The sequence below is a fragment of the Quercus lobata genome, chromosome 1 (genome assembly GCF_001633185.2).
Source record: "Quercus lobata isolate SW786 chromosome 1, ValleyOak3.0 Primary Assembly, whole genome shotgun sequence".
Lineage (NCBI taxonomy): Eukaryota > Viridiplantae > Streptophyta > Magnoliopsida > Fagales > Fagaceae > Quercus > Quercus lobata.
In genome coordinates, this window is record NC_044904.1 from 20,490,811 (window position 1) to 20,515,798 (window position 24,988).

At 36.9% G+C, this 24,988-nt stretch overlaps 2 protein-coding genes across 2 annotated transcripts; one reads left to right on the forward strand and one right to left on the reverse strand.

Moving 5' to 3' along the window:
- The first annotated feature begins 6,652 nt into the window (after positions 1-6,652).
- Positions 6,653-14,783, forward strand: LOC115982701 (T-complex protein 1 subunit eta). Its single transcript, XM_031105392.1, has 14 exons — positions 6,653-6,815; positions 6,947-7,207; positions 7,773-7,898; positions 7,986-8,189; positions 9,196-9,365; positions 9,449-9,584; positions 10,125-10,241; positions 10,388-10,507; positions 10,606-10,704; positions 10,789-10,878; positions 12,389-12,476; positions 12,742-12,830; positions 12,931-13,005; positions 14,288-14,783. The coding sequence occupies exons 1-14, from the start codon at positions 6,801-6,803 to the stop codon at positions 14,387-14,389; spliced, it is 1,692 nt and encodes a 563-aa protein (XP_030961252.1). The 5' UTR covers positions 6,653-6,800; the 3' UTR covers positions 14,390-14,783.
- A 3,123-nt stretch (positions 14,784-17,906) lies between these two features.
- On the reverse strand, positions 17,907-24,526 carry LOC115982711 (NADH--cytochrome b5 reductase 1-like). Its single transcript, XM_031105405.1, has 9 exons — positions 24,361-24,526; positions 23,430-23,571; positions 23,190-23,280; positions 23,008-23,085; positions 22,037-22,117; positions 21,850-21,939; positions 20,787-20,852; positions 18,391-18,477; positions 17,907-18,286 (listed from the first exon to the last, which is right to left on the reverse strand). The coding sequence occupies exons 1-9, from the start codon at positions 24,467-24,469 to the stop codon at positions 18,194-18,196; spliced, it is 837 nt and encodes a 278-aa protein (XP_030961265.1). The 5' UTR covers positions 24,470-24,526; the 3' UTR covers positions 17,907-18,193.
- Positions 24,527-24,988: the final 462 nt, after the last annotated feature.

Consider the following 24,988-nt stretch of genomic DNA (forward strand, 5'->3'; position numbering starts at 1 on the left):
AACACTAGAAACCTCCATTAATCCCATATTACCAAAAGGTTCTTCCACAAATACCAAAATGATAGCCACTCCCTACTCGCCAAATACATTACTCTTCACCTTGTTACATGTTTGACCAAGCCTCACCTTCCTATTCACAAAACTTTCCTCCATTAGAAAGCTTTGATCATCCCCAGACCAACACCAAACATATCTAGAAAATCAAAAGCCTTGTTGGAATCAACCCAGATGGAACCAAAAAACAAGTCTCTTCAGCAGAAGCAGCCCTAAACTGGCAAGCAGAAAATGTCGTGGCCCAAAATAAAGTTCTCTCAAAGATCCTTGATAACCAACAAAAGATGGCGGAGGTAGTTACTCACACCTTTTCCTCCTCAAATGCCCTAATTCAGGATTTGAAGAAGAAAATCAAGATGGTTGAACAGAAGCTGGCCACAATTACCTCCACGGTCAAAGATTTGTCGGTCTCTTTTCCTCTTATTGGACAAAAAGAAAAAGAAAAGAAACAGTTGTTGCTACAACTTCAATCCATGGAAGGATCACAGAAAGAACCTACACTCACTCCTCCTATATATGTCCATATGCCTTTCCAATCACGACAGTCATTATACAAGGACTTGTCAGTACCATCGACCTCCCCATTCTCACCAACTTCTCCCTATCAAAACCTCCAACCATTGGTCATAACGCATCTTGACTACAACCCCTTTAAACCAAGTGGAATTTTACCGACCATCACATACTCCACCCCACCTCAACCAGAGACCTAAGCTAGACCACAAAATGAGCCTTCCTTAATGAAAAGGGACAATGAACCATTATACCAACCTTATCCAACTATAGGAGCCTCTTCAAGGCCTCCAGATATGAATATGTTGGCTATGGATCCTGATCCCCCAAACCCAATCTCATCATTTCTTAGAACTCTCACCCTTGAAGACCCAAAAGAACCTTTTGTGCTCCCTATTGTTGAAGACATAGACTTAGATTTGTCTGATCTTGGTTTAGAGGAAGTATTTATGACAAATGTTGATCCAAAAGAAGAAGAAGAAGAGGTTCCCCGTCCTAGAAGGCCTACATTTCCACCACCTTTTGTCCCAGAATATCAAACCAGACTGACTTATTCACCAACTACAGATTCAAAACACCTGTTCACGCTTGATAATGTTCCTCCTTCCAAATGGCATGATGAGTTCTTTAACATGTACTCTTGGTGCATACCTGAATTCCAAGCTCCAAATTCTACTGTTTCTTAGATTATTGCCAAGTTTTTTGCAAGAATTACAGGAAGATTAAGAGAATGGTGAATTAATTTGGGAGAATACAGACAGAGATAGGCAACCCAATGTAATACATTGGAAGATTTCTTTACAATTTTCCATAATGAATTTCTTGGTGCGGCAACCCACTATAAGGAGGTAGCGCGAGAAGAATTCTTGCTAATGAAATGTTGCTCATTTCAAAGAAAAGATTTGGAGAAACATTTTGACAGAATGTCGAGAAGATACTATTCTTTTAATGGTATGGATGATGTCAATGCCAAACATACCTTCCTCAACTCCCTTCCAGAACCATTAGGGGACGAGACACTTCACATGATGAATCTCCAGAAAATAACCCTGCAACAAGCTTCCTTGGGAGAAATTTACCAGCATGTCCTTATTGCCCTGGAAAAGCTCTGCAATCAGAGAAAATTTCTTTTAGAAATAGACAAGGTTCATAGCAAACTCAGAGATAATTGCAAAAGGAAGGATTTGCAGATAAAATGTTATGAGAAGAATTGTTCATGTCCAACAAAAAGAAGATATCATTTCAAGAAATATTCCTGGAAGAAAAAACATTATGCAAGTCACAAGAAAAGATTCTTAAAAAAGAAAAATTGGAAGTTTCTTCGGAGAAAGCAGTTTAAAGGGAAAACTTCAAAAGTCTGTTTTCTATGTAGAAGATCGAAACATTTTGCAAAAAATTGCCCAAAGAAGGAGAAAGCAGCAAAGCTTCTTGAACAAGCACAGATCCATGTAGAGGATACTCCTTTTTCAGGCGTAGAATCACTTTTCTCGCTGGATGATGAGTACTCCCCCCAAGCCCTGGTAGTCATGGCCTATTCTACTTCAAAAGAAGACTCAGAACCAGAAATTCAAACCATCTATACATCCTAGCCTATTATAGCCCCTCTAACTAATCCCACCCCCATAGCCCAAGTACACATCCTCCTAGACACCTACTCTAGACCTATCCCGGTGATAGCTTTGTTTGACACAGGAGCAACGACAACAATTCTCCACCCCAAGATTTTACCTGCAGAATGTTGGTTACCCCATAATCAAATGTTTAGGGCGGCAAGTGGTGAAACATTCCTTATCACCTTGAAAAGTAAGCCTCTCTTCATTAGAATCTTTCCAACCCTCACCATTAAACACCAAGTCCTTGGATCCCCTCTCACAGGGAGAGACCTTCTCATAGGATTTGATCTCCCACATCAAATACCTAATCTCAAATGGTCCTCAAAGGGACTTATGCACAAACAACACCTTCTCACATGGACCCAAGTACCCCATTTGTTTACAATTGACCCCTTTGATTCCTTAAAACTCCAGATTATCCATGACTGTTGTGCAAACACCCATTCTGAATTCCTCCTTAAAAATCCGAACCCTATGTGGAAAAACCCAAACTTTTTCATATCCCTTCCCTTCAAGAAAAATGAAGATGTTAACCCCACAAAAGCCAGTCATAGAGGAATGAATCCAAAACATTTAGCCTTAGCCAAACAAGAACTTGCTACCCTCCTTTCAGAAGGCCTTATTGAACCAACAACCTCTCCTTGGGCATGCGAAGCTTTCTATGTCAACAAGCATTCCGAACAAGTCCGAGGAAAACTTAGGTTGGTAATTAATTACCAGGATTTTAATCATTTCCTTGCAGATGATAAATTCCCCCTGCCAAACAAAAGTGCTCTTTTTCAGCACCTTTCAAATGCAAAAATATTTTCAAAGTTTGATCTTAAAGCAGAATTTTGGCAATTGGGAATCCATCCAGAAGAAAGATATAAGACAGCGTTTTGCATCCCTGATCACCATTATCAATGGACTGTCATGCTTTTTGGCCTAAAAAATGCCTCATCCCAATTCCAAAAAGCAATGGTAACGCTGTTCCAGCCACTCTTGAACAATGCATTGATTTATGTAGATGATATCCTCTTGTTTTCCAAAGATGAAGAATCCCATAAGAAGTTGCTTACTGAATTCTATAATTTAGTGAAATCACAGGGGATTATGCTCTTGGAAAAGAAAATGGTCATTGGACAATCTTCTATAGATTTCTTAGGTGTAAATATTTCAGATGGAAAGTACATATTGCAGCCTCACATAGCCGCCTCCCTTGGTGAATTTCCAGACAAGCTCACAAGTGCTAAACATATACAATAGTTTCTTGGAATTGTGAATTACATGTCAGATTTCATTCCCAAAATCTCCAAGTATAGAAACTCTCTAGCCCAACTGCTGAAAAAATCCCCTCCAGAATGGAATTCTGTTCACATAGAAGCAGTCCAACAATTGAAAAAATTGGCAGAAAAGCTTCCTCCTTTGTAGATCCAAGGATCAGGCAAACAGATATTGCAAACAGATGCAAGTGATGAGTATTGGGCAGCAGCTCTCTTTGAAGAACTTGATGGTAAAAGAAGTATTTGTGGTTATAAGAGTGGCGCATTCAAACCTTCAGAATTGCACTACCACTTTACTTTTAAAGAGATCCTTGCAGTCAAACATGGAATTGAAAAATTCCAGTTTCATCTTCTTGGGCATCATTTTCTGGTAGAAATGGATATGTCCTCTTTCCCTAAAATGCTTCAATTCAAAAGGAAAATGCTCCCACATCCTCAGCTACTCAGATGGTCAAATTGGTTTTCGCAATAGTCCTTCCAAGTCAAGCACATCAAAGGAAGAGATAACCTTATCACTGATTATCTTTCTAGAAAGCCTCCAGCTCTCAACACCACAATTCTTGCTTCTCCCTTATGTGTATACCCTGTTACAAATCCTTCTTCATCATCAAATCCTTCTCCTACAGACTCTAATGATATCCTTAACATGATAGAGAATCTCCTTCTAGAAATAAAAAACCAAATAAAGACTTTGACCCTTCAAGCCAGAGCCAAAAGGATTATTAGAGTCCTCCATAATTATCTCAGAAATCACCAACCCCACTTCCTTGCTGTTTTCCCTGATATTGACCAACCATGGAAAACCCCTTTTGCCTTTTGGATAACAAATTGGACGGTTGAACATTACCTCTACATGTGGTATTTACTCAATGAGTATCATTTGTGCATCCATTTTGAGCCAGAATTTTACAAATATATTTTCCCACGAGTAAACAGATACTTCCGTAAATTCTAGTTTGATATTTTGAAAAATGATGCCTTTGATGGTGATTGGATAAAATATCCTACTACAGAACGTCCAAGACTTGCAAGCAAGATCACTTCAGCAACCTTAATTGTCAAGCTTAACTCCAAGAATGATGTTCGTGCAGAAGGACTTTTCCACCCTGCAGAAATACAGTGGATTACTAATCTAGATGGCACTTTACACACACAGTCTCTACAGTCTTTACACACACAGTCCTTCTTCATCATCAAATCCTTCTCCTACAGTCTCTAATGATATCCTTAACATGATAGAGAATCTCCCTCTAGAAATAAAAAACCAAATAAAGACTTTGACCCTTCAAGCCGGAGCCAAAAGGATTATCAGAGTCCTCCATAATTATCTCAGAAATCACCAACCCCACTTCCTTGCTGTTTTCCCTGATATTGACCAATCATGGAAAACCCCTTTTGCCTTTTGGATAACAAATTGGACGGTTGAACATTACCTCTACATGTGGTATTTACTCAATGAGTATCATTTGTGCATCCATTTTGAGCCAAAATTTTACAAATATATTTTCCCACGAGTAAACAGATACTTCCGTAAATTCTAGTTTGATATTTTGAAAAATGATGCCTTTGATGGTGATTGGATAAAATATCCTACTACAGAACATCCAAGACTTGCAAGCAAGATCACTTCAGCAACCTTAATTGTCAAGCTTAACTCCAAAAATGATGTTCGTGCAGAAGGACTTTTCCACCCTGCAGAAATATAGTGGATTACTAATCTAGATGGCACTTTACACACACATTGGGACCCATCTTGGGTATCCTGTTACTATGCTCTCACACTGACAGAATCTCTAAATAAGGGGATCTTATCCAAAACAGTACCAATGGATCCAAAAACTTGTAGACAGCAGTGGCCACATGAGGATCATTGGGAAATGCCTAATCCTCTTGAAGGATATGATGATCCTTACTACCATAACCATGATCCAGATGTAAATGTCGATGTAGATGAAGAATGGTTCCAAGGAAGAGATGGATGGGACTAGACATTCCTAACAAAAAAAAAGACCCTAGAAACGTCTTCAGACGTTCCATCCTTATCTTTGTAATCTACTTTTCAGAACGTATACCTAGTTGTCTACCTCTGAAGAAAGGACCCCTACCATGAATGACACTTGCTTCACAACCCAGTTATGGATAACCCAGGCCTCTGCCCCTTTCGACAGTTGTCAACATGGAGACGACCCCTACTCTCTCTTTAAAGACCATTGTACTCTGAATGTAATGTATTTTTGTAACGTTTTGCTTATAAATAGCCCTCAAAGGGCCTTGTAAAAAAGCAGAGTGAAGCGAGTAGAGAAAAGAATCCTTGTAAGATGTCCACTAGCGTATCCAATGTAAAAAAGTTGTTGAACCTAATAATATCCTTGGGTTTGCTGTACTTAGTTCTTTGTTCAATTCCTTATTTTCATGTGATCTTTTATTTCCTCTTAGTTGTGTACTTTGTAAATCAATTCCGTTTGCACAACAGTCATGGATAATCTGGAGTTTTAAGAAATCAAAGGGGTCAATTGTAAACAAATGGGGTATGTGTAGTAGTGGTACACATGTGTCTTGGGCTCAAACTTATAAGGCACATGTGGGAGGCATCTCTCCCCGATGTGGGATTGAGCAAAACCGTGAAGGCCACGAACAAATCGAGCCTAAAGCGGACAATACCTGCTAATTGGGGGCTGAGACTATGAAACCCTCCCACACTAATACTCAAACTTTTTAATAAATACTAGTAAAAAAATTATTATTATTAGTTTTTAAAAAAGTTTCATTTTGTAAAGTAATTATTAATGTATAAGAAATGTTAACGAAGGTACAGTATTAAGCGAACCAATAAAATTTTATGAGAAAATGATTAAGGGTGTGTTTGAATATCGTTTATTTTGCTAAAACTGAAAAATTATTATTGAAAGTACTGTAAATAAAAGTAAAAGTTAGTTGAAATAGTACAGTAGAGCTTATAAATAGTGTCAAAAAGTACAATAAGCCTTATAAATAGTAATAAAAATAAACTGAATAGTAAAATAATTTTTATTTTACATTGTAACCCAAATGCACACTAAATAATTTGTATTTTTCATCTAAACTGAATAGTAATTAATTTTTTTGATAATAGGAATAGCGTGTAGCACAGCCTAGACGCGCCATCCTTCCCCAAAATCCCCGATTCGATTAAACTAGAAAGCGCCAGAAAGTAAACAAAAAACCCCAAAATTATAAAAGAGAAAAAAGAAAAAAGAAAAGAAAAGAAAAGACAGAGAGCCCTGGAACTGAAGTGAAAGTAACAAAACCCTAGCCTTCATTTCCCTCCCATACTCTCTCTCTCTCACTCTCAAAAACCAAACCTCCACAATCCACAACAATGTCAGCCATGATGGTACTCTCTCTCTCTCTCTCTCTGGTTTTCATTACTCTCATTATTACTATTTCTTGTTGTTGTTTTAGTCTCTTACTAACATTGTCTCCTTTGTGTTTGTGAAAATGCCCGTGAAAAAAAAAATCAAACAGCAACCGCAGATCATACTTCTGAAAGAGGGAACAGACACCTCGCAAGGAAAGGCGCAGCTAGTCAGCAACATAAATGCGTGCACCGCAGTCGCCGACGTGGTGCGGACCACCCTGGGTCCCAGGGGTATGGATAAACTCATCCACGACGACAAGGGCAGCGTCACCATTTCCAACGACGGCGCCACCATCATGAAGCTCCTCGACATCGTCCACCCCGCCGCCAAGATCCTCGTCGATATCGCCAAGTCCCAAGACTCCGAGGTCCAACCCTATTTATTATTGTGATTTCAAAACCAAACTGTGTTTATTTATTTCTTTGAGCATTTGTTGGCAAAATATGGGTACTTCTTATTTGAGTGTTAGGTCATGTTAAAGGGATCACTAGTAAAAATATGGCATGTTAATTAAGGAAGTGACAGAGATAATGACTTTGGATGGAATAGAATGATCGAAAATGAATACATGTGGCCGACTCTGGCTAATTTGTTGAGGATCCATAGCTGGACTCCAAAAGATTTGGGACTAAAGGGTCTCTTTCTATTTGGCCTAAAACTCTTCTAGGAATAGCTTTATGTTTCTTAAGTATCATTTGACATGATAATTCAAGAGGACTACCCTACTCCACAGATCATGTACTGTTAGAGAAGTGTGGATCCACAGTGTTCATGTTGTGGATCTTGAATTAGTTTTTTATTTTTTTTTGTTTTGGTTGAGAGTAATGTGATATGCTAGACATTTAATTTAACCTGGTTCATCTGTGCAGCTATGGGCTACATTTCATACTGGGTTTTTGGAGGATTTAACAATTGTTATGTTTGTGGTGCAGGTTGGTGATGGAACCACTACAGTAGTTCTGCTTGCAGGAGAGTTTCTGAAGGAGGCCAAGCCTTTCATAGAGGATGGGGTCCACCCGCAAAATTTGATACGCAGTTATCGGATTGCATCCAATTTGGTAGATGATCTGACATCCCCCCCCCCCCCTCTTTTATTATGAGGTGTTCACCTTCCTGCATCTTACATATTATGAACAATGTTGCAGGCACTTGAAAAGGTCAAAGAACTAGCAGTTAGCATAGAGGGAAAAAGTCTAGAAGAAAAGAAAAGCTTGCTAGCTAAATGTGCTGCTACTACACTCTCTTCAAAACTCATTGGGGGAGAAAAAGAATTCTTTGCCTCAATGGTTGTTGATGCTGTAATTGCAATTGGGCATGAAGATAGGTTGAATATGATTGGAATAAAGAAGGTAAGTTCAACTGTTAGTCATATAAGCTTGTATTTATAACTACTGTTGTTTTGCTGTTTCAGCTTTTAATAATTGGTAATTATAAAAAAAAAAAAAAAAGCTTTTAATATTTGGAACTCTTAATCCACTTGCTTGGCTGGGAATTATGACCTAAGGACTTGTTTTTTATTACTTGCACTGTAAAATGCATATTGTTAAGATCCATGCTGACACTGACCTACATGCAACATGGTCGTGTTTTGCCCCTTTCCAAGCCATATGATCCTTTTCCTGTCTATACAGAGAGTTTGAATACAACAAAGTGCAAAAAGGATGTCCACAGATTCCAGCTGTCATTCCTGAGGACTGAGTAAACTAAGGATCCCAACTTCGTATACTTAGACCTTTTTCCCCCCTAAAAAACCAGATTAGATTACAAAAGATTTAAGAATTGTGATCCAGTTTCAATGTGGGGCTTTTGTGGCACCTTTATTAGGCTACTTTTGTTATTCTTGAGTCTTTGTATTAAGTCTCTAAGTTAGAATGTTGTTGGATTAATTTTAATGAAGTTTTACTAAAATAAGGGTAGTTATAGAGGCCCATGAGATTTAGTTTATGTTTTGATTCCTTTTTCTATTTGGTTATTAGGAATCCTAGTCTTTCTAAGAAAAGGTTATTTATCTCCTAGTCCTTCACTCCTTTTAAGACCAGTATTGGCAATTTGGAGTGGTATACCCTTTGTCTGATGTGTTCAATTTGGAAGGAGCATGCCCGTAGAGCATTTTAAGGTGTTGAGAGGCCTTTGAAGGAGTTGAGGTTGTTCTTTTTAAGGGCTTGTATTAGTGATGGCTGTGCTACCCACCAATTCCTTGTTTACTTTGCTTGCTTTCATCGGTAGTTGTTTTTTTCTTGATGTTGTTACTCTCTTAGTATATTTCTTGTGTACTGGGGCTCTTTTAAAGGTTTGTACTTAGCTTGAAATGTTTTGCAAAATCAATGAATTGGGAAATATGGGCTGCTTGTACAGGTTCCTGGTGGAAACATGCGTGATTCCTTTCTGGTAAATGGTGTTGCCTTTAAAAAGACATTTTCATATGCGGGTTTTGAACAGCAGCCAAAGAAATTTTTAAATCCCAAGATACTTCTCTTAAACATCGAGTTGGAACTGAAATCTGAGAAAGAAAATGCTGAGATAAGGTAATTGTTTCAGATTTATTTTGTTTGTCATATTCCTTTCCAGAAATTGCTTATACACAACTTTTTTTCCCCAATGTCTGTAGACTTTCAGATCCTTCACAATATCAGTCAATAGTCGATGCTGAATGGAATATCATCTATGACAAGTTGGACAAATGTGTACAGAGTGGGGCTAAAGTTGTTCTTTCAAGGCTGGCCATTGGTGATCTAGGCACACAGGTTATCTATTGTCCTGTTGCTAAATACATTTATTCAATTTTCAGATTCTGCCTGCTGTAACTATAAGTTGTGTAGATAACTTTTTGTGTATAACATACTTCATGAGCATTTGCATATTTTTTTTAATAGTACACTTTCATGCCCCCCCCCCCACCCAATTACATTGAACTTGAGTTATGACTGTACTATCCAGCCTTTGTTTAATGGTGGAAAAGATGCTGCTTGGTCCAAAAGACCATTGGACATCAATGTATTTAATTTCAATGCGTACATTTTAATGTCAAAATTGTCATTAGCTTTTTGCTAGAGTAGCCATATAAATGTTTTGCTTATTAACGTGTTTAAAAGATTTTATGTGGTGAATTAATATAAAAAAATATGGTTATGTAACTTTAGGATTTGCTGGAACAATTTGTATGTAGCCATGCTATTTTCATTTTACTATTTTAATGGAGCCATAGTTTTATGTGAATAAAATAAAAAACTGTGACTATTATAAGAATCTTATTCATACCTACCAAACTGGTTGTTTTTTTACAGTATTTTGCAGATCGAGATATTTTCTGTGCTGGTCGTGTAACAGAAGAAGATTTGCATCGTGTTGCTGCTGCAACTGGAGGGACTGTACAAACATCTGTCAACAATGTTATTGATGAGGTCTCTATGTTGCCTTTCTTGCTCTATATATCCCATTTCAGACCAGAGACATTCTTTTGCTAAATGTTGTTCTATGTGTTACTGGAGAGTACTTCCTTCTTTTGTTCAATATCAACTGAAATTATTTGGATTTGTTTGTCATCTAGGTTCTTGGGACTTGTGAGCTTTTTGAGGAAAGGCAAGTTGGAAATGAGAGGTTCAATATATTTAGTGGATGTCCGTCTGGCCTAACAGCTACCATAGTTTTGCGTGGTGGAGCTGATCAGGTCTGTCAATTGTTAAAAAACTGCATGACTGATATTCTTATGCTTGTGTGCATGTGCACGTATTTTCCATCTTGACCTTGAATTTGTCTTGCATTCAGTTCATTGAGGAAGCTGAGCGGAGTTTACATGATGCAATCATGATTGTTAGAAGGGCTATGAAGAACTCCACTGTAGTTGCTGGTGGTGGTGCTATAGATGTATGATTTTGCAACACTTTATTCAATATTGGTGGTTGTTTTAAGGATATTTTGGTGATTCAAAATGTTGTTTTCTGTTGGCAGATGGAGATAAGTCGATATCTTAGGCAGCATGCTCGCACAATAGCCGGGAAATCTCAGCTTTTTATCAACTCTTATGCTAAAGCTCTTGAGGTATGTCTTCTTGGGCATCTTTGTTTTATTTCAAATGAAAAAAAAAATTGTATGGTTGGTTGGACATGGAAATATCTAGTACTTTTATGCTTTGTTTGGTTGGGGGGATGGAAAAGTTAAGAGGATAGAAAATATTTGTATTTTTCATCATGTGTGTTTGGTAGAGGATGGAAAAGTAGAAGGATAAAGAGAAGATTACTGTTATGCCCCTATTATTAAAATTAGAATGAACAGGGATAATTTTGTGCTTTTCATCTCATTACCATTTTCTCTCCTCTTTTCTCACCAATTTGGTGGGCTTGTGTGGAAAACTTAATCTACTCTATGTTGTTTCCTCTCCCTTTTCACTCCAATCAAACAGTGGAAAATCACATTTTCCTCTCCCTATTCTTTCCCCCCATTTTCCATCCTCTCGCTTTTAATCCCAACAGAATGTAGTGTTAGTGCACAAAAACCAAATTGTTTGGAGCATAATGCACCAATACTTTTACAGGGAAACTTACTCTAATGGAGCCTCTTAAAGCATCATAATACGATGGAATATTGAACTTGCCATCACTAGTCAACCTCCACCACAAGTGATTCGAACCCTCCCATTTAGGATTTTGGAATATAGAACCTCAAACATAGATTCTATTGATTCCAATTCCCATTATCAAGCACGTATAAATTTGATATCCCATGATTGCATTTCCCTAGCCCAAGTAGGAATGAGCATAATAAACATTCCTATCATGAAAATACTTATAAATAAGAAGAGCACAACCTAATTGATCTCTCCAGATATGATAAAAAAAAAAAATGTTAAACAGAGCTAAAAAAAAACAAACATGAGTTGGAGTGACAAAGAAGGTTTTTTTATAGGGCAGAGTAGTCAAAGAAGACAAGTGTAGTTGAACCCATTTAGATGGTAAAGAATTCATAGAGCCGACCTCAACCATTTGTCATGCTTAATTGAGTATTAGGGAGGAAGGGAGGGAGTCCCCGGTGTGAATAGTTTGAGGCTTAAGTCATGGGTTCAACTTCCTACTGATAGCATGTGTGTGTGTGTGTGTGCGTGCGCGCGCGCATGTTTGCAACTACAAATTTGCATTTATTGAGACTGATATTTCCTAGCCTGGTGTGGTGCCTGGTTTGCCAATCTTTGAATCCAACCTTGGCACAGAGCTTTCTTTGGGTGTGATTTTGCTGGAGATTACTTTCTGTCCTGGAAATTTTTATTCTAATCTCATGTTAGAAACTACACCTATGTCAGGATCTTAACTGTCTGATTCCTGGAACACAGCATAATAAATTAGTGTAGATGTCTCTGAATTTTGAACCTCAATCATTTCTAATAATTATGAGGTAGTTTCGGTTGGGGGAGGTCACTGGTTTAATCTGTGCAGGTGTTTGAGTTTGTGTACCTAACCCAAAAAAAGAGAGGAAGTATTATCTGCTTGTGTTGTTTATAAAGACTTTTGATTTTTGATGGGACCATGTGATGAGGTATGTTCCCCTGATATTGCAGGTTATTCCACGGCAATTGTGTGATAATGCTGGATTTGATGCAACTGATGTTCTAAACAAATTAAGACAGAAACATGCCCTACAATCTGGTTGGTCTCTTTCTGTTATAGATTTTATTTTCCTCACTTTGGTTAAATTAAGGGTTGGTTACTGCCACTTTCTTTGTTCTGCATTTATAACCATCAGAATTAATTGAATTAAGTAATATAATCATATAGTTGCCAAATTCTATTCCAATAAGGGTGTTCCCTTTCCTTGTTTGGAGGAATTTCATATTGGAACAGATTCTATTGTGATTTTACATCAAACAGTAGTTTCTGAGTTCTATTGTTTACACATTATTACAATTAATAGGTGAAGGCGCAAATTACGGAGTGGATATCAACACTGGTGGAATTGCCGATTCATTTGCTAACTTTGTCTGGGAGCCAGCGGTTGTGAAGGTATTTTTCAGTTTCCAGTCTGCTTATTTGTTTGTTAATGCAAAATATTTTGCTGATGTTTTTACTTGTTGGCTCTTTGGTGACTTCTCAATTGCTGCAGATCAATGCTATAAATGCGGCTACTGAGGCTGCCTGTCTTATTTTAAGTGTGGATGAGACAGTTAAAAACCCAAAGGTATTCTACATTCTGTTTCATGTTTTGCCAGAGGAAACTGATGCTTTATTTGGGTATCTCTCTGTTGAGACTTGTTCTTGCAATTGTATAATGTCAGTTTGTATCTTGATGTAAAATCTTTAGAAATTCAGCACGAAGTTAGGATTTGTGATGAGAAAAAATAAGGCTTCTTGAATAGGCTTTGATGTTTTGAGTGTTTTAGGTAGGAATAAGAACCAACCCCACCCTTACCCCCCCCCCCCCCCCCCCCCCCCCCCCCAAACACACACACACACACACAACAAACAAAAAAGAAAGTGAATTTGATGGCTGTTTGGTGTCAAAACAATGAATAGAAGGAGAAACAAGGAAAGATAGACCCTACTCAATCATGGTTAGGAAGAAGGAAATCACACCCAAAGCTTAAAATAAGATTTCAATTTCTTTATTAATGTTAATAATTACAATAAAGCCTTTAATAGGTGCCAAAATCTTTGACAAATTGGCATTAAGACTGGTAAGCTTGTATTTAAATTTTGATTGTGGACAACTCAGGGAGAGCTCTAAAGTTTCTAGCCTTAAAATGAAATGAAATTTTATAAACAAATCAATGCATGTCTTTTCAATTTGTTATTGGTTATATAACTTGGTTTAGCACCGCTTTACCACATCTATAGAATCAAGTATGTTTATGCAGCTATATAGTTTGAAAAGGCTAAATATAAGTGGAAAAATGGTTTTTTGTTTGGGCTAAATCACATCACAGTGAGATGTACACTAGGTTTTGTAGTTTCCACAAATTAAGCAATTCAAAATATTATTCGAAAACTTGAGGCAGCACATGTATTGGATAGTGTTAATTGTCCTAGGCTCATCCTTATTAGATATGAGGGTAATAGCACCCTCTAGAGTAATTTGTGCTTTGAAGATTTGGTGGTAATATATTGCTATTGCTGGGAGAACAGGTTTATGGCTCTTGCCATATAAGGTTTGTTGTGCAACATTGCATATATGTAACTGTAAATGTATAGATATCTTTAGTACAATTGCAATATAGATGTGTCCTAAATCTTTCCATTTACTGGATAGTTTTATGGATTGAGCTTTATGCATATTGATGTTTATCAGAAGAAATATGTCTAGGCATGTTTTACCAATTCAAAATTATGGCCATTTTAGCATGCTCTAAGTTTTGTCTGTGCTCAAGCTTGCTTCTAACATTAGATATATTGATTTATTTGTCCTTTTTGTTCTGAAGATGTGCATAAGCCATGTTAAGCATAATGTATTTTGGTAAATGCAGTCTGAAAGTGCACAAGGAGAAGCAGCTGCTAGTGCCATGGGTGGTCGAGGGCGTGGAGGAGCAGGTTTTCGTGGTCGCGGACGTGGCATGCGAAGGCGATAAGCACTTAGAATTATAATTTTTGGAAGCCTTGTATGCATTCCAACTGGTAATTTTGCTATTTTGACGTGTGGAATTTGAGTGACTTGTCTTTTCTACTGTCATACACTTTGCCACAGGTAAGGCTTTGTTATGAAAGGTGATGATGACCTACTGGTAGTTAGGAGCAGCATATTGTACTTAAATCAGAATTCTATATGCAAGGGCAACGCTTAATTTGTTTTTCTAGAATTATAATTGGTGGTAGCAATTTTGATTGGAGCTTTTTTATTGTTTGTAGTACATTTCCCATTTTGTATTTATTTTAAGTATTCTTTTTGGAGGATTAAATTTGTGTTTTGTGGCTTGTACTGAACATGACGAATTTGTTCGTAGTTGAAGTTATTTAGTTCTCAAATCAGTGGTCTAGATGTGATTTTTTTTTTTGAGAATGAACCTGTGTAATTTTATTAAGGTAAATCAACTACATCCAATTGTAAAAATGAATTGGATGGAACAATATGTGATGGGACATCTTCTATCCATACTTGAAAATCTGGTATGTGTATAGCATATTTCGTCAGGTTATAAATTACACTGTTGCCGTTTCTCTTAACATGAGAATATAACAATCTACTAAAATTATTCGCAAACACATTCTCATCCTTTACCAGTAGACCCAATGGAGATAGGTTCTGCTCTTGTGACTTCAAAGCTTGAATCAAACCAAGAGAATCACCTTCGAGTATAGCATTTTGGAAACCCAGCTTGTGCACAAACATCAAGGCTTTCAGTGCAGCCACAGCTTCTATCTCATCTGCCTTATAAGCTGGAATAATTTTTCATGAGCAAGATGCCAAAACAGCTCCATTGATGTCCTTGATTACAACTCCAACACTTGGAATATATAGTATCTATCTGAACCTTCCACCGTTAAATTGATCGATGCTTTCTAATAAAGAACTAATCCGCCACCCCTGCCCACTCTTGGTACACCATCTATGATCAAAATCAATACTTTGAACAAACTCTAGCCTTGCATCATCTGTAAGTGTCTCAGCTAAAACCACCACAGCGGGATCTTTTGCCCGTACAATTTCAATGAGCTCTCTCCCTGTACGTAGGTTCCCGAGCCCACGACAGTTCCATGCTAAACAACTCATTGTTGTAGGCGGGGCTGAACATTAACTCCTGCCACTACAAAAGGTGTGTCTTCTTCACTGAGAGTAGCTAGGAATCTTTTTGCTGAGATCTTACTGTGGTCTGCCTTGGATCCAACCACTCTTCTTTTTCCTTGGGACTGAAAACTTCTTGTTGTGTTGTCCCTGAGTTTGCTTCTTTCTCTGCGAGTCCAGGTAGGTGTTGCATGTGTAGCAGTTGTTTTAAGAGCCCTAGTTTCAGTAGTAGCATGTGACTTATTAAGTTTTGATTTATCCCTTAAGTTGTCACGTGCACTAGGGTTATTAGTAGCACTCTTTCCCGATCTCAGTAGTTTAGCCGCCCCAAACTCCTTTGCCAAACATAACTCCTCTTTATTTGCTTCCAAAGCAATTTCGGTTTCATTAGGAACCTTCGATTCCGCAGTGATTGCTTCATTAACTTTGTTTTTAAAAGTTGTATCCTTCCTAATAATTTCATCCACTTCATTACGCATTAATGAGGCAATATCTTCGACTTCAATGCTACCATCATAGCTGGCCGTTACTCCATGTGCTTGCTCTGGTGCTTTTCCCCTACTAGAACTAGAATTCTGGCATGAATCGTCGTCCCCTAATGTGCTTGAACTCATCCTCTTCTTCTTGGCATAGAACCCAAGAACCATGATTGCACTACGTCTTGCAACAACGAAAGGAGGTGCTCTCAAATAAGGTCCAAACTCACGTTGCTCTAGTGTGAGTGTGCCCTCACTGTCAATCCATAGCTCACAATCTTTGTCATCGTGAGTTAGTCGCCCACACCAGTAGCATAGATTTGGCAGCCTCTCATACTTGAATGATATCCACACCTGCTTACCTCCTTCACCGACAGATATCCATCTTCCATGGCACAGAGGTAAAGACAGATCTATGGATACCTGAATGCGTATAAATTGATCGCCATCAAATATTTTTGGATCTGTCGGCGCGAAAACCTCCCCCAGAACACTACCAATTTTCTTCGTTGCCTCAATGGTCATATATTTAATCGGAATTCCATGAAGTTGAACCCATAGTTTAGTCTTCTTAAACTTTATATCTTGAAGCGAGGACTCGTTATCATATCTACTCATTATCACCAGGTGTTTGTCAAAAGTCCTTGGTTCTCCTTCTAAAATTCTAACCACATCCTCCCTGTTGTCGAAGGTGAAGAGAATTTTGTGATCTCCAAAACTCTGAATCTTGAAACCATTCCTGGCTCTCCATAGCGGGGTAAAAGTCTTAGCTATGACCTCTATGTTGATGGCTCGCTTAGTTAGAAACTTAGCAGCAATGGAGAACTTTTCAATACTTTCGTCATCAAGTAAACAACCGCTTGGTCCCTTTCTATCTGAAAGTGTAAGCCGATTCCATGACTGAGCCAAATCATCCATCCTCACACTTGCTCAAAACTGTTTCCCAAACCCCCAAAAAATAATCCAACAAGCCTAGAAATAACAATGGTACTCCCAGGATACTAAGCACCTTCATAGAAGGGACACACTAATTCTACTGTGTAAAAGAAATTAGAGAGATACCCCAACTTCTAAACACACACAAACTTTTTTCCCAACCAAAGCTTTTGGTAGCTCTCAATAGCTTCAAAAGTATTTAGATGTGATATTTTGATTGTTAAGGACATGTATGATATGAATTGTGAAGGGTCTGTCCAGATGCTTAATTGCATGGTTTCGTATAGTTGCGTTTTGCGGGTAGAAAAGCTATTTGCAGTGGTTATTATCCAAAATTATTAGTGCATTGGATATATATACTATCTTAATTCTCAAATTTGTGACTTCAGAATTATAAAACCAGGAGATCTGAATCCTATAAAAATTGGTGCGAGAAAAATAAGGATGCGCACGAGCATGGGGTGCATGTGTGTCGCTGGTGAGTGATCCTGTTTTTCGTGTATGACGCACAATAGTAGCGTGTTGGTAGTTGATTTTCTGTTGAGCGAATTACAAAACTCAGAATGAAGTTGTGTTCCACGCATGCTGTTGAGTCCTCCCAAATATTGTGTATGGCGTACAATTGCAGCGCATGTTGGTAGTCGATTTCTGGTTGAGCAAGATTCACCATCAGGAATGCAGTGTGTTCTTCCATTGCACCCCATGTCCTGTGAATATTGGGATTAAATTGGTGGTAAGTTTAAACCCTAAAAAACCCTTGATCGGACCCAACCCAATCCACTTGCTATTTAGGCCGAACCAAATCAAACCTCAAACCAAAACCTAAATACAACTAAGCCAAAGGCCCATTCAAAATTCGTTCCTAACACAAATCCATGCTCAATTAGAAGCTAACCAAAATCCAAGTCTACCACCAACTTGGTAAAGTGTGTAATTTAGATTTTAGCCAACAGATTTTCTTTAGTTTAAAGCAAATAAAAAAGATCTTGATCCCATTAGTTGCAGCAAGTACAAGAACTGACCAAAGGAATTTCAAGTTGTAGCACATTGGTTTACAAAGAAAAATTAAAGCCTGACATGTTCTATAAATGTGCAAGATTTGAGCTCCTCCCGTTTGAAATGACACAACGAGGACCTATTTAAGCTACTTTCAATAAAACTGCTAGGCCTGGAATTACATAAAGGCCTCATTTGTTATGCTACGAAATGGGAAAAAGTAAAAGATAGAGCTCCGCAGATGCTTAAAACTGGAACTGCATTTGGGGAGTATATCCAAGATTATCAAGGTGAGCAGCCATGGCTTTGTTCATGAGTGGTGGCCCACACCTCAATATCTGCAATTAGATGATAATTAGTCCCAGTCAATTGCATTAACTAATTACTGTGTGATGAGAGAGAGAGAGAGAGAGAGGTTTAAGAAGACTGATTTTAATTTCACCTGAATATCAGGTGCTGGCGAGGGGCAGACCGTTTGAATCATTTCCTTTGTTACATACCCAATACCACCTTCCCATCCTTCAGGTGGCTGTAGATTGTATTCAATCAGTATGACAACCACAGAATAAAAACAAAACTCTTCAAGCAAATTAACTTGTTAGTTTGTTATAGAGATTTTCTATTGGGGATGGGGAAAATAATGGAGGGGAATGGGGGAGGCAGAAACCGAGGTGTACCATGCATATGGACTAAGCTAGTACCCAACCACTTTCAAAATTTTCAATAAATCTTCAATTATCTGTGCATATCAATAATATTTTTAATTATTTGTTCTCTAGTAATAAGACTATGAAAGTTTATATATTTTTAACGGGATAACTTATTCAAACAAGGAAACAGATGCTATTTGTCTCTGGACAAGAATGATGGGAGATTTGTCAACCAAAAAGACATGGAAAGCAATTTCAAACGCGTGCAATCTGACCTAAGTATATCTCAAGAAATGGCTAAAGCCAACTCATAGTAACATTTCCAGTGTTAATTCTATTCCAATTTCTGAGCATAGTTTGAACATATAAAACCATTTTTCTGGTTTATACATAATATACCTCAAACTGGACAACAAGAATCCATCAGTAATGCCCATACATATATGTGACTGGATTCTGACAATCAAATCTCAATCTACTCATGAATTGAGGTCATAGATACCCTGTCTAGAGTAACTTTATCTCTATTAGCATTTACTACTAGATGCTTACATGACCAAAAGTTCCATTTCAGCGAGCATGATCCTGATCCTAGAGCAACTAGTGCACAATGAAATAAACTAGAAAAAACTATATCAAGTGCTTATGGGAAAAAACAAGGATGTAAGCATGGCAACCTTGTCACACCCATCAAATAACAGGCCAATCTTTGCACCAATTCATGGATTTGCATCCATGCAATCTTTTCAAGCCAACTTTGCTTTGCATCCATGCATCTTTTCTAGGCAACTTTCAAGCCAAGAACCATTGAGAGGCATGTAATTTTATATCAAGTTGCAAGTAGGAAAAAAGGTTAAAAAAACATGTCTGCTCCCAGGATAAGTCAGGTTTATAAAAGCAAGGCACATTACAAATTACAAGTAAATATGACACACCTACAAATTACAAGCCTAATTAATAAGCAACAAAGCATACAAAGGTTATACAATAATGGAATCTCTGTCCCTTGACAGGAGTAGACAATCAATCCCAAGCCCTTGAGGCCTCAACCCTAGTCCCGGGAGTTTCAAAAGTAAAAATCAAATCCTTAAAATTGTAAAATGATCCAATTTGATCTGCACACTAATTTGGATGCTAATCTATCATATGATTGGGCAAATCAATGATAAAAATTGTAAATGGCTTAAAAATTACATGCCAGAAATCCAGGTAAATGAAAAGTGCCATGTGGCCACCATGATAACTCACTAAGGCCACGTGGAAATAATATGGAAAAAGATTTTTCGCTTTCTGAACTTGAATTTGCTGAATAATTTCTCTATTTCATGTTTGGTTGATGAGAAAATGTTGGGAAAATACAAGGATATTTAAAGAAAAAAACATGGAGTAATAATTTTACAAACTTTTGATACTCTAGGAACCAAAATTTGAAAATAGGGAAAACTTTAAGGACCAAATTGGATCATTTTTTACAAAATTTAAGAGCTTGATTGCTGACTAGATTGGATAGTGAGAAAACTTGAGAAAAAGTGATATTTTTCCTTTCTGAACTTGAATTTGCTGAATAATTTCTCTATTTCATGTTTGGTTGATGAGAAAATGTTGGGAAAATACAAGGATATTTAAAGAAAAAAACATGGAGTAATAATTTTACAAACTTTTGATACTCTAGGAACCAAAATTTGAAAATAGGGAAAACTTTAAGGACCAAATTGGATCATTTTTTACAAAATTTAAGAGCTTGATTGCTGACTAGATTGGATAGTGAGAAAACTTGAGAAAAAGTGATATTTTTCCTTTCTGAACTTGAATTTGCTGAATAATTTCTCTATTTCATGTTTGGTTGATGAGAAAATGTTGGGAAAATACAAGGATATTTAAAGAAAAAAACATGGAGTAATAATTTTACAAACTTTTGATACTCTAGGAACCAAAATTTGAAAATAGGGAAAACTTTAAGGACCAAATTGGATCATTTTTTACAAAATTTAAGAGCTTGATTGCTGACTAGATTGGATAGTAAGAAAACTTGAGAAAAAGTGATATTTGCCGGATGAAATGCAAGATGAAAGTTTTCATTATTCAACTCAATTACTAAGAAAGGGAGATCTGCAATACACAGAGAAAAATTTGTGTAATGAATAATACCACCATCCAAAAAAAGAAAGAAAAAAGTGATGAATAATACCTGATTCAGAACATAATAGACACTGAAGCGGCTGGGAAAGCTAATGGCAAGGTTATCCAGTTCATCCTGTACAGATAAAATTGTGATAAAGTTGACTTAATTGTTAAGAACTTCTCACATCTACTACTTTCCAAGCCACTTGTAACTAGAAATTCATTAATTGCATCCAATTTTTCTCACATGTTGAAGTGTCTGCTTGGGAGTCCATAATTTATCAGTCACTATCATCATATGATATATCTGATCTCATTTATTTTCTTGGTCAAGCCCCATAATTTCTAATTATTCTTTTCTATGAAAATTCAAACAAATGCTTCCACATGCTTCTAGCTTCTTCTAGCCTTTCTCCATTCTCCCAAAATTTTATGTATGATATGTTTCCAAAAATGATTTTTCTTAAAGATGCCAATAACCTTATAGCTCAACTGGCATCTCTTGGTGTTTTCAATGGAGACGTCTTAGGTTCAAATCTCCCCATTCCCAATTATTGAATTATCAAAAGTAAAAATGATTGTTCTTAAAGATTTAAATATATTTGTTGTTCTCATATATTAGTACAATAGTACCCAAGATTTTTTTTCCATTTATGTAACAACTTATGATTTTGGAAGAATATGAATCCTTTCTCCTCTTCAATTTTCCAAGCATCCTCAACTTTGAGTCTATGAACATACAAAGTAAGCAAAGTAACAAAAATCTTAGAGCTCATCCCATTAGGATTGCCCCATATCCCTAAGCCTAAGCCTTTTTCCCCCTTTTCTTTTGGGGAGGTTTGAATAATGGAGTCAAATAACACTTGGTGGATTGGGACACAGTGCTCTTCACAAGATGTCGAGTCTTCAGGTTAAGAAGTTTGGGTGTTTTTAATCAGGCTAGAAAAATGGTTGTTTATGGATAACCGCCGGGGGGGGGGGGGGGGGGGGGGGGGGTGAAGGACAAAGCAATTTTTGGAGGTGTACACTGAGCACTAAATAAAGGGACGAGATTGGTATCCTATGTAATCCATAGGGATACAGGACCACCTTAGAGAGTTAGGCACAAAGAGAGAGAGAGAGAGTTTTACCTTCAATAGAATGTCCTCATATGTGACGTTGGCATAAATAAGATGTACAATGGTTTTGTCATCTGGGTTTTCTAAGATGGCTCTTGCAACCTAAAGAAAGCAGAAAGAGGAAGCAATAATAAGACTCAAAGTAAAAGCATTGGGATTGATGAAAAGCCTCCAGCATCTACACTCAACAATTCAAAACCTGGAACATGGGAGTAATGCCAGTGCCACCAGCAAGCATCCCAAAAGCTCTAACTTGGTTGGGCTGATACTTGAAGCGTCCCTGGAAGTGACATAATAAACACATAATTAACCATTTAAGATAATTTCAAATTTTGATATAAACTGGAGGATCATAGGTTTGGGAACATTTTCCGGATTACAAAAATTTAAATTAATCACAAAAAGACCATTCACAGACTCATAGAGAGAGAGAGAGAGAGAAAAATTAAAATTTCATAGATTGCTTGTAACTTTACTCATATTTGGACAGTAAATAGTGATGGATATATAAACCATAATTCTGTGTTCATTTTTTTTTTTAACAAAAAGAAGCATTTTTTATTTACTTCAGCATCTCATTCATAACACTCTTAATCTATTGTGTGGCATAATATTTTTTGGTTATAAATATTTTTAAATAATGGTCAAATTATTATATTCACCATTCCCTAACAATTTAAGTTTTGGAACAATTCAGTAATTTACTATATATCGTTTGGCATAAATTCCTAGAAAAGCTCATCATTGTATGTGAAAAAGGAAAAAACCCTGTCCGATAACAGATGATCCCATATGTATTGTATGTTTGTGTGTGTGTTTTTCCTAGCTCAGTAATTCCTACTTGATGAACTATGAGACCAAAGATTAGAGAAGTTTATCTCAAGAAGCAAATATAATATGACTTCACTTTATATAATGGGTTTAGTACAGTCATTAGGTAGAACAGATCAACTTGTATAAGAAGACCCTACATAATTTTCCACAGTCAATATTACTCAAGTTGTTCACAGTGAATGTTATTTCTATTTAAATGATTCATAATTGAATCAAACAATTCAAAAAACTACACAATAGGTGAAGCTCACCAACCATCTCAGAAAGCAGAATGGATAGAAGGGGCACAAGAGATGGGAATTAGAAATAATGTATCTCAAAAGGAAGTAAGTTTACCTTGGGTCCCTTCACTGCCAAGTAATCACCTTCACGCATCTCTCGAAAATGGTGGGACATCCTTCCTTGAGGATACATCTACTTAACATGAAACAGACAAATAGAATATAATAATTAAAAAAAAAAAAAAAAATCATGAAAAAAAGTAAATTTGAAAATGGTATGTGGCAGAGCACATGAACCTTTATAACTAATTCAAAGTATCCAACATCAGAATCCAAAGTTGTTGGGGTATATGGTTTAACCAGTTCATCACCAAGACTATCTTTTCCTCTGTAGAAGAAAGTGATGAAAAGTGTAAAAAAAAACCATGATAGAGCATAAAGCAACTAACAAGTCTGGTACAATTAAAAATTAAAATACGTATTGGCTTTGTTCGATGATGTGGGTAAGTAAAAAAAACAAAAACATGAAATAAAAACCTGCAGCTCATATGCTGTCCGATTGGAAGTCCCAAGACCGACATTGGTGTGGGAAGAGCAAACTTGAACTTAGCCACATTATGGCTCAGCTGCGTGCGTTTAACAAGTTCGAATTCCCTGAAGTTCTGGGGGTCCAAGCAACCTATATTATGACACATCTATATTAAAACTCAGTTTAATAATAAAGGCCATAAAATACTCTAATTCTACTGAATTTTTTTACAACATTACAAACTCTATTTAATCAATCAATTGCTCAACTAAAATAGGAACTAAATTTTTTAAAATAAATGTCATTATTTCTTAGTAAATTTAATCTAAAAGCAATGAAAGCCGTATGCACAGACACTTCATTTGAGGTGCTGTACCTGTATTGTATCAATGTCCTATCTACCGAATCATTTCTAATTTTTCAAAAATTGCTTGTTTCGCTATATCGTACCGGTACCTGTATCCCTGTATCCGTGCATCCTAGGAGATGTGTATTATAGATACAAGAGAGAAAGTAAACAAGATGAATTTCCTTTTTCTATTTTCTATTTTCGCCAAAAGATTGTAACTATGAATTTGAATTCTAATCACTAAGCACAAAATTCTCCATTATTGTAATAATCTCTAAGAGTTTGAATGCTAATTACTGATCATAAAATTCTCGATGATTGTAACGATCTCCTAAACTAGAGTGAGTTCAAAACAGCATCAAAATCTTGTAATGATCCAAGATTCACGAACAACAAAATGCCTGTATAGCAGAAACTTACTCGCAAAAACCTAAATGAAATTTGATTTTTTCTTTTTTTTTTGCTTAAAAATCGTACAGAGCATCGGATCTAAGATTGAAATGTTAGCATTGATTAACAAGAGCTAAGGAAGAACGATCAGATGCATTTGGAGAAATCCAAAAAAAAAAAGTGAGAGGTTGAAAAGTGACCTTTAGGTTTTTTGGTGAGGTAGTAGTAGTAGGCGGTGGCACCAACGACGGCGACGAGAGCCACCGCAATGGTTATCATCTCCGCCCTGTGCGACTGTAAAAGTTCCATGGTTTTGAGTCCAAATCTTGCGTGAGAGTGAGAGCGAAGCCACTTCAGAATATGCTATGTAATGCAAGAATCATCATCAGCTTGCATTTTATATGAAAAGAATGCAGGGTTGCCAGGGAAAAGTTGCCCACACTGAATCAGAATCTCTTTTTTTTCTTGCCACGTGTTAGCTCCTAATTTATTGCCGGGAATATTTTTTTATTTTTATTTTAAATAGGACTGAAAGTTTGGTAGGAAAAAAAATTTTAGCGGTGAAGCTTTTGCAATATACCACTACTTTAAATATTTGGAAAATTACCATTTATAATGTTTTAAAGGTATTTAAAAAGCTTTTTCTTAAAAGCAAGGTTTTTAAAAAGGTAATTGTAGGGGCAATGGTCTAAAATTATATATTGGCCTTTAGGCTTTGGTCGAAGACGTTGGTTGGTTCGAGGATGTATAAATAATAGTGAGGGAAGTTGTCTACACTAAATCAGAATCTCTCTTTTTCTTGCCACATGTTAGCCCCTCATCTATAGT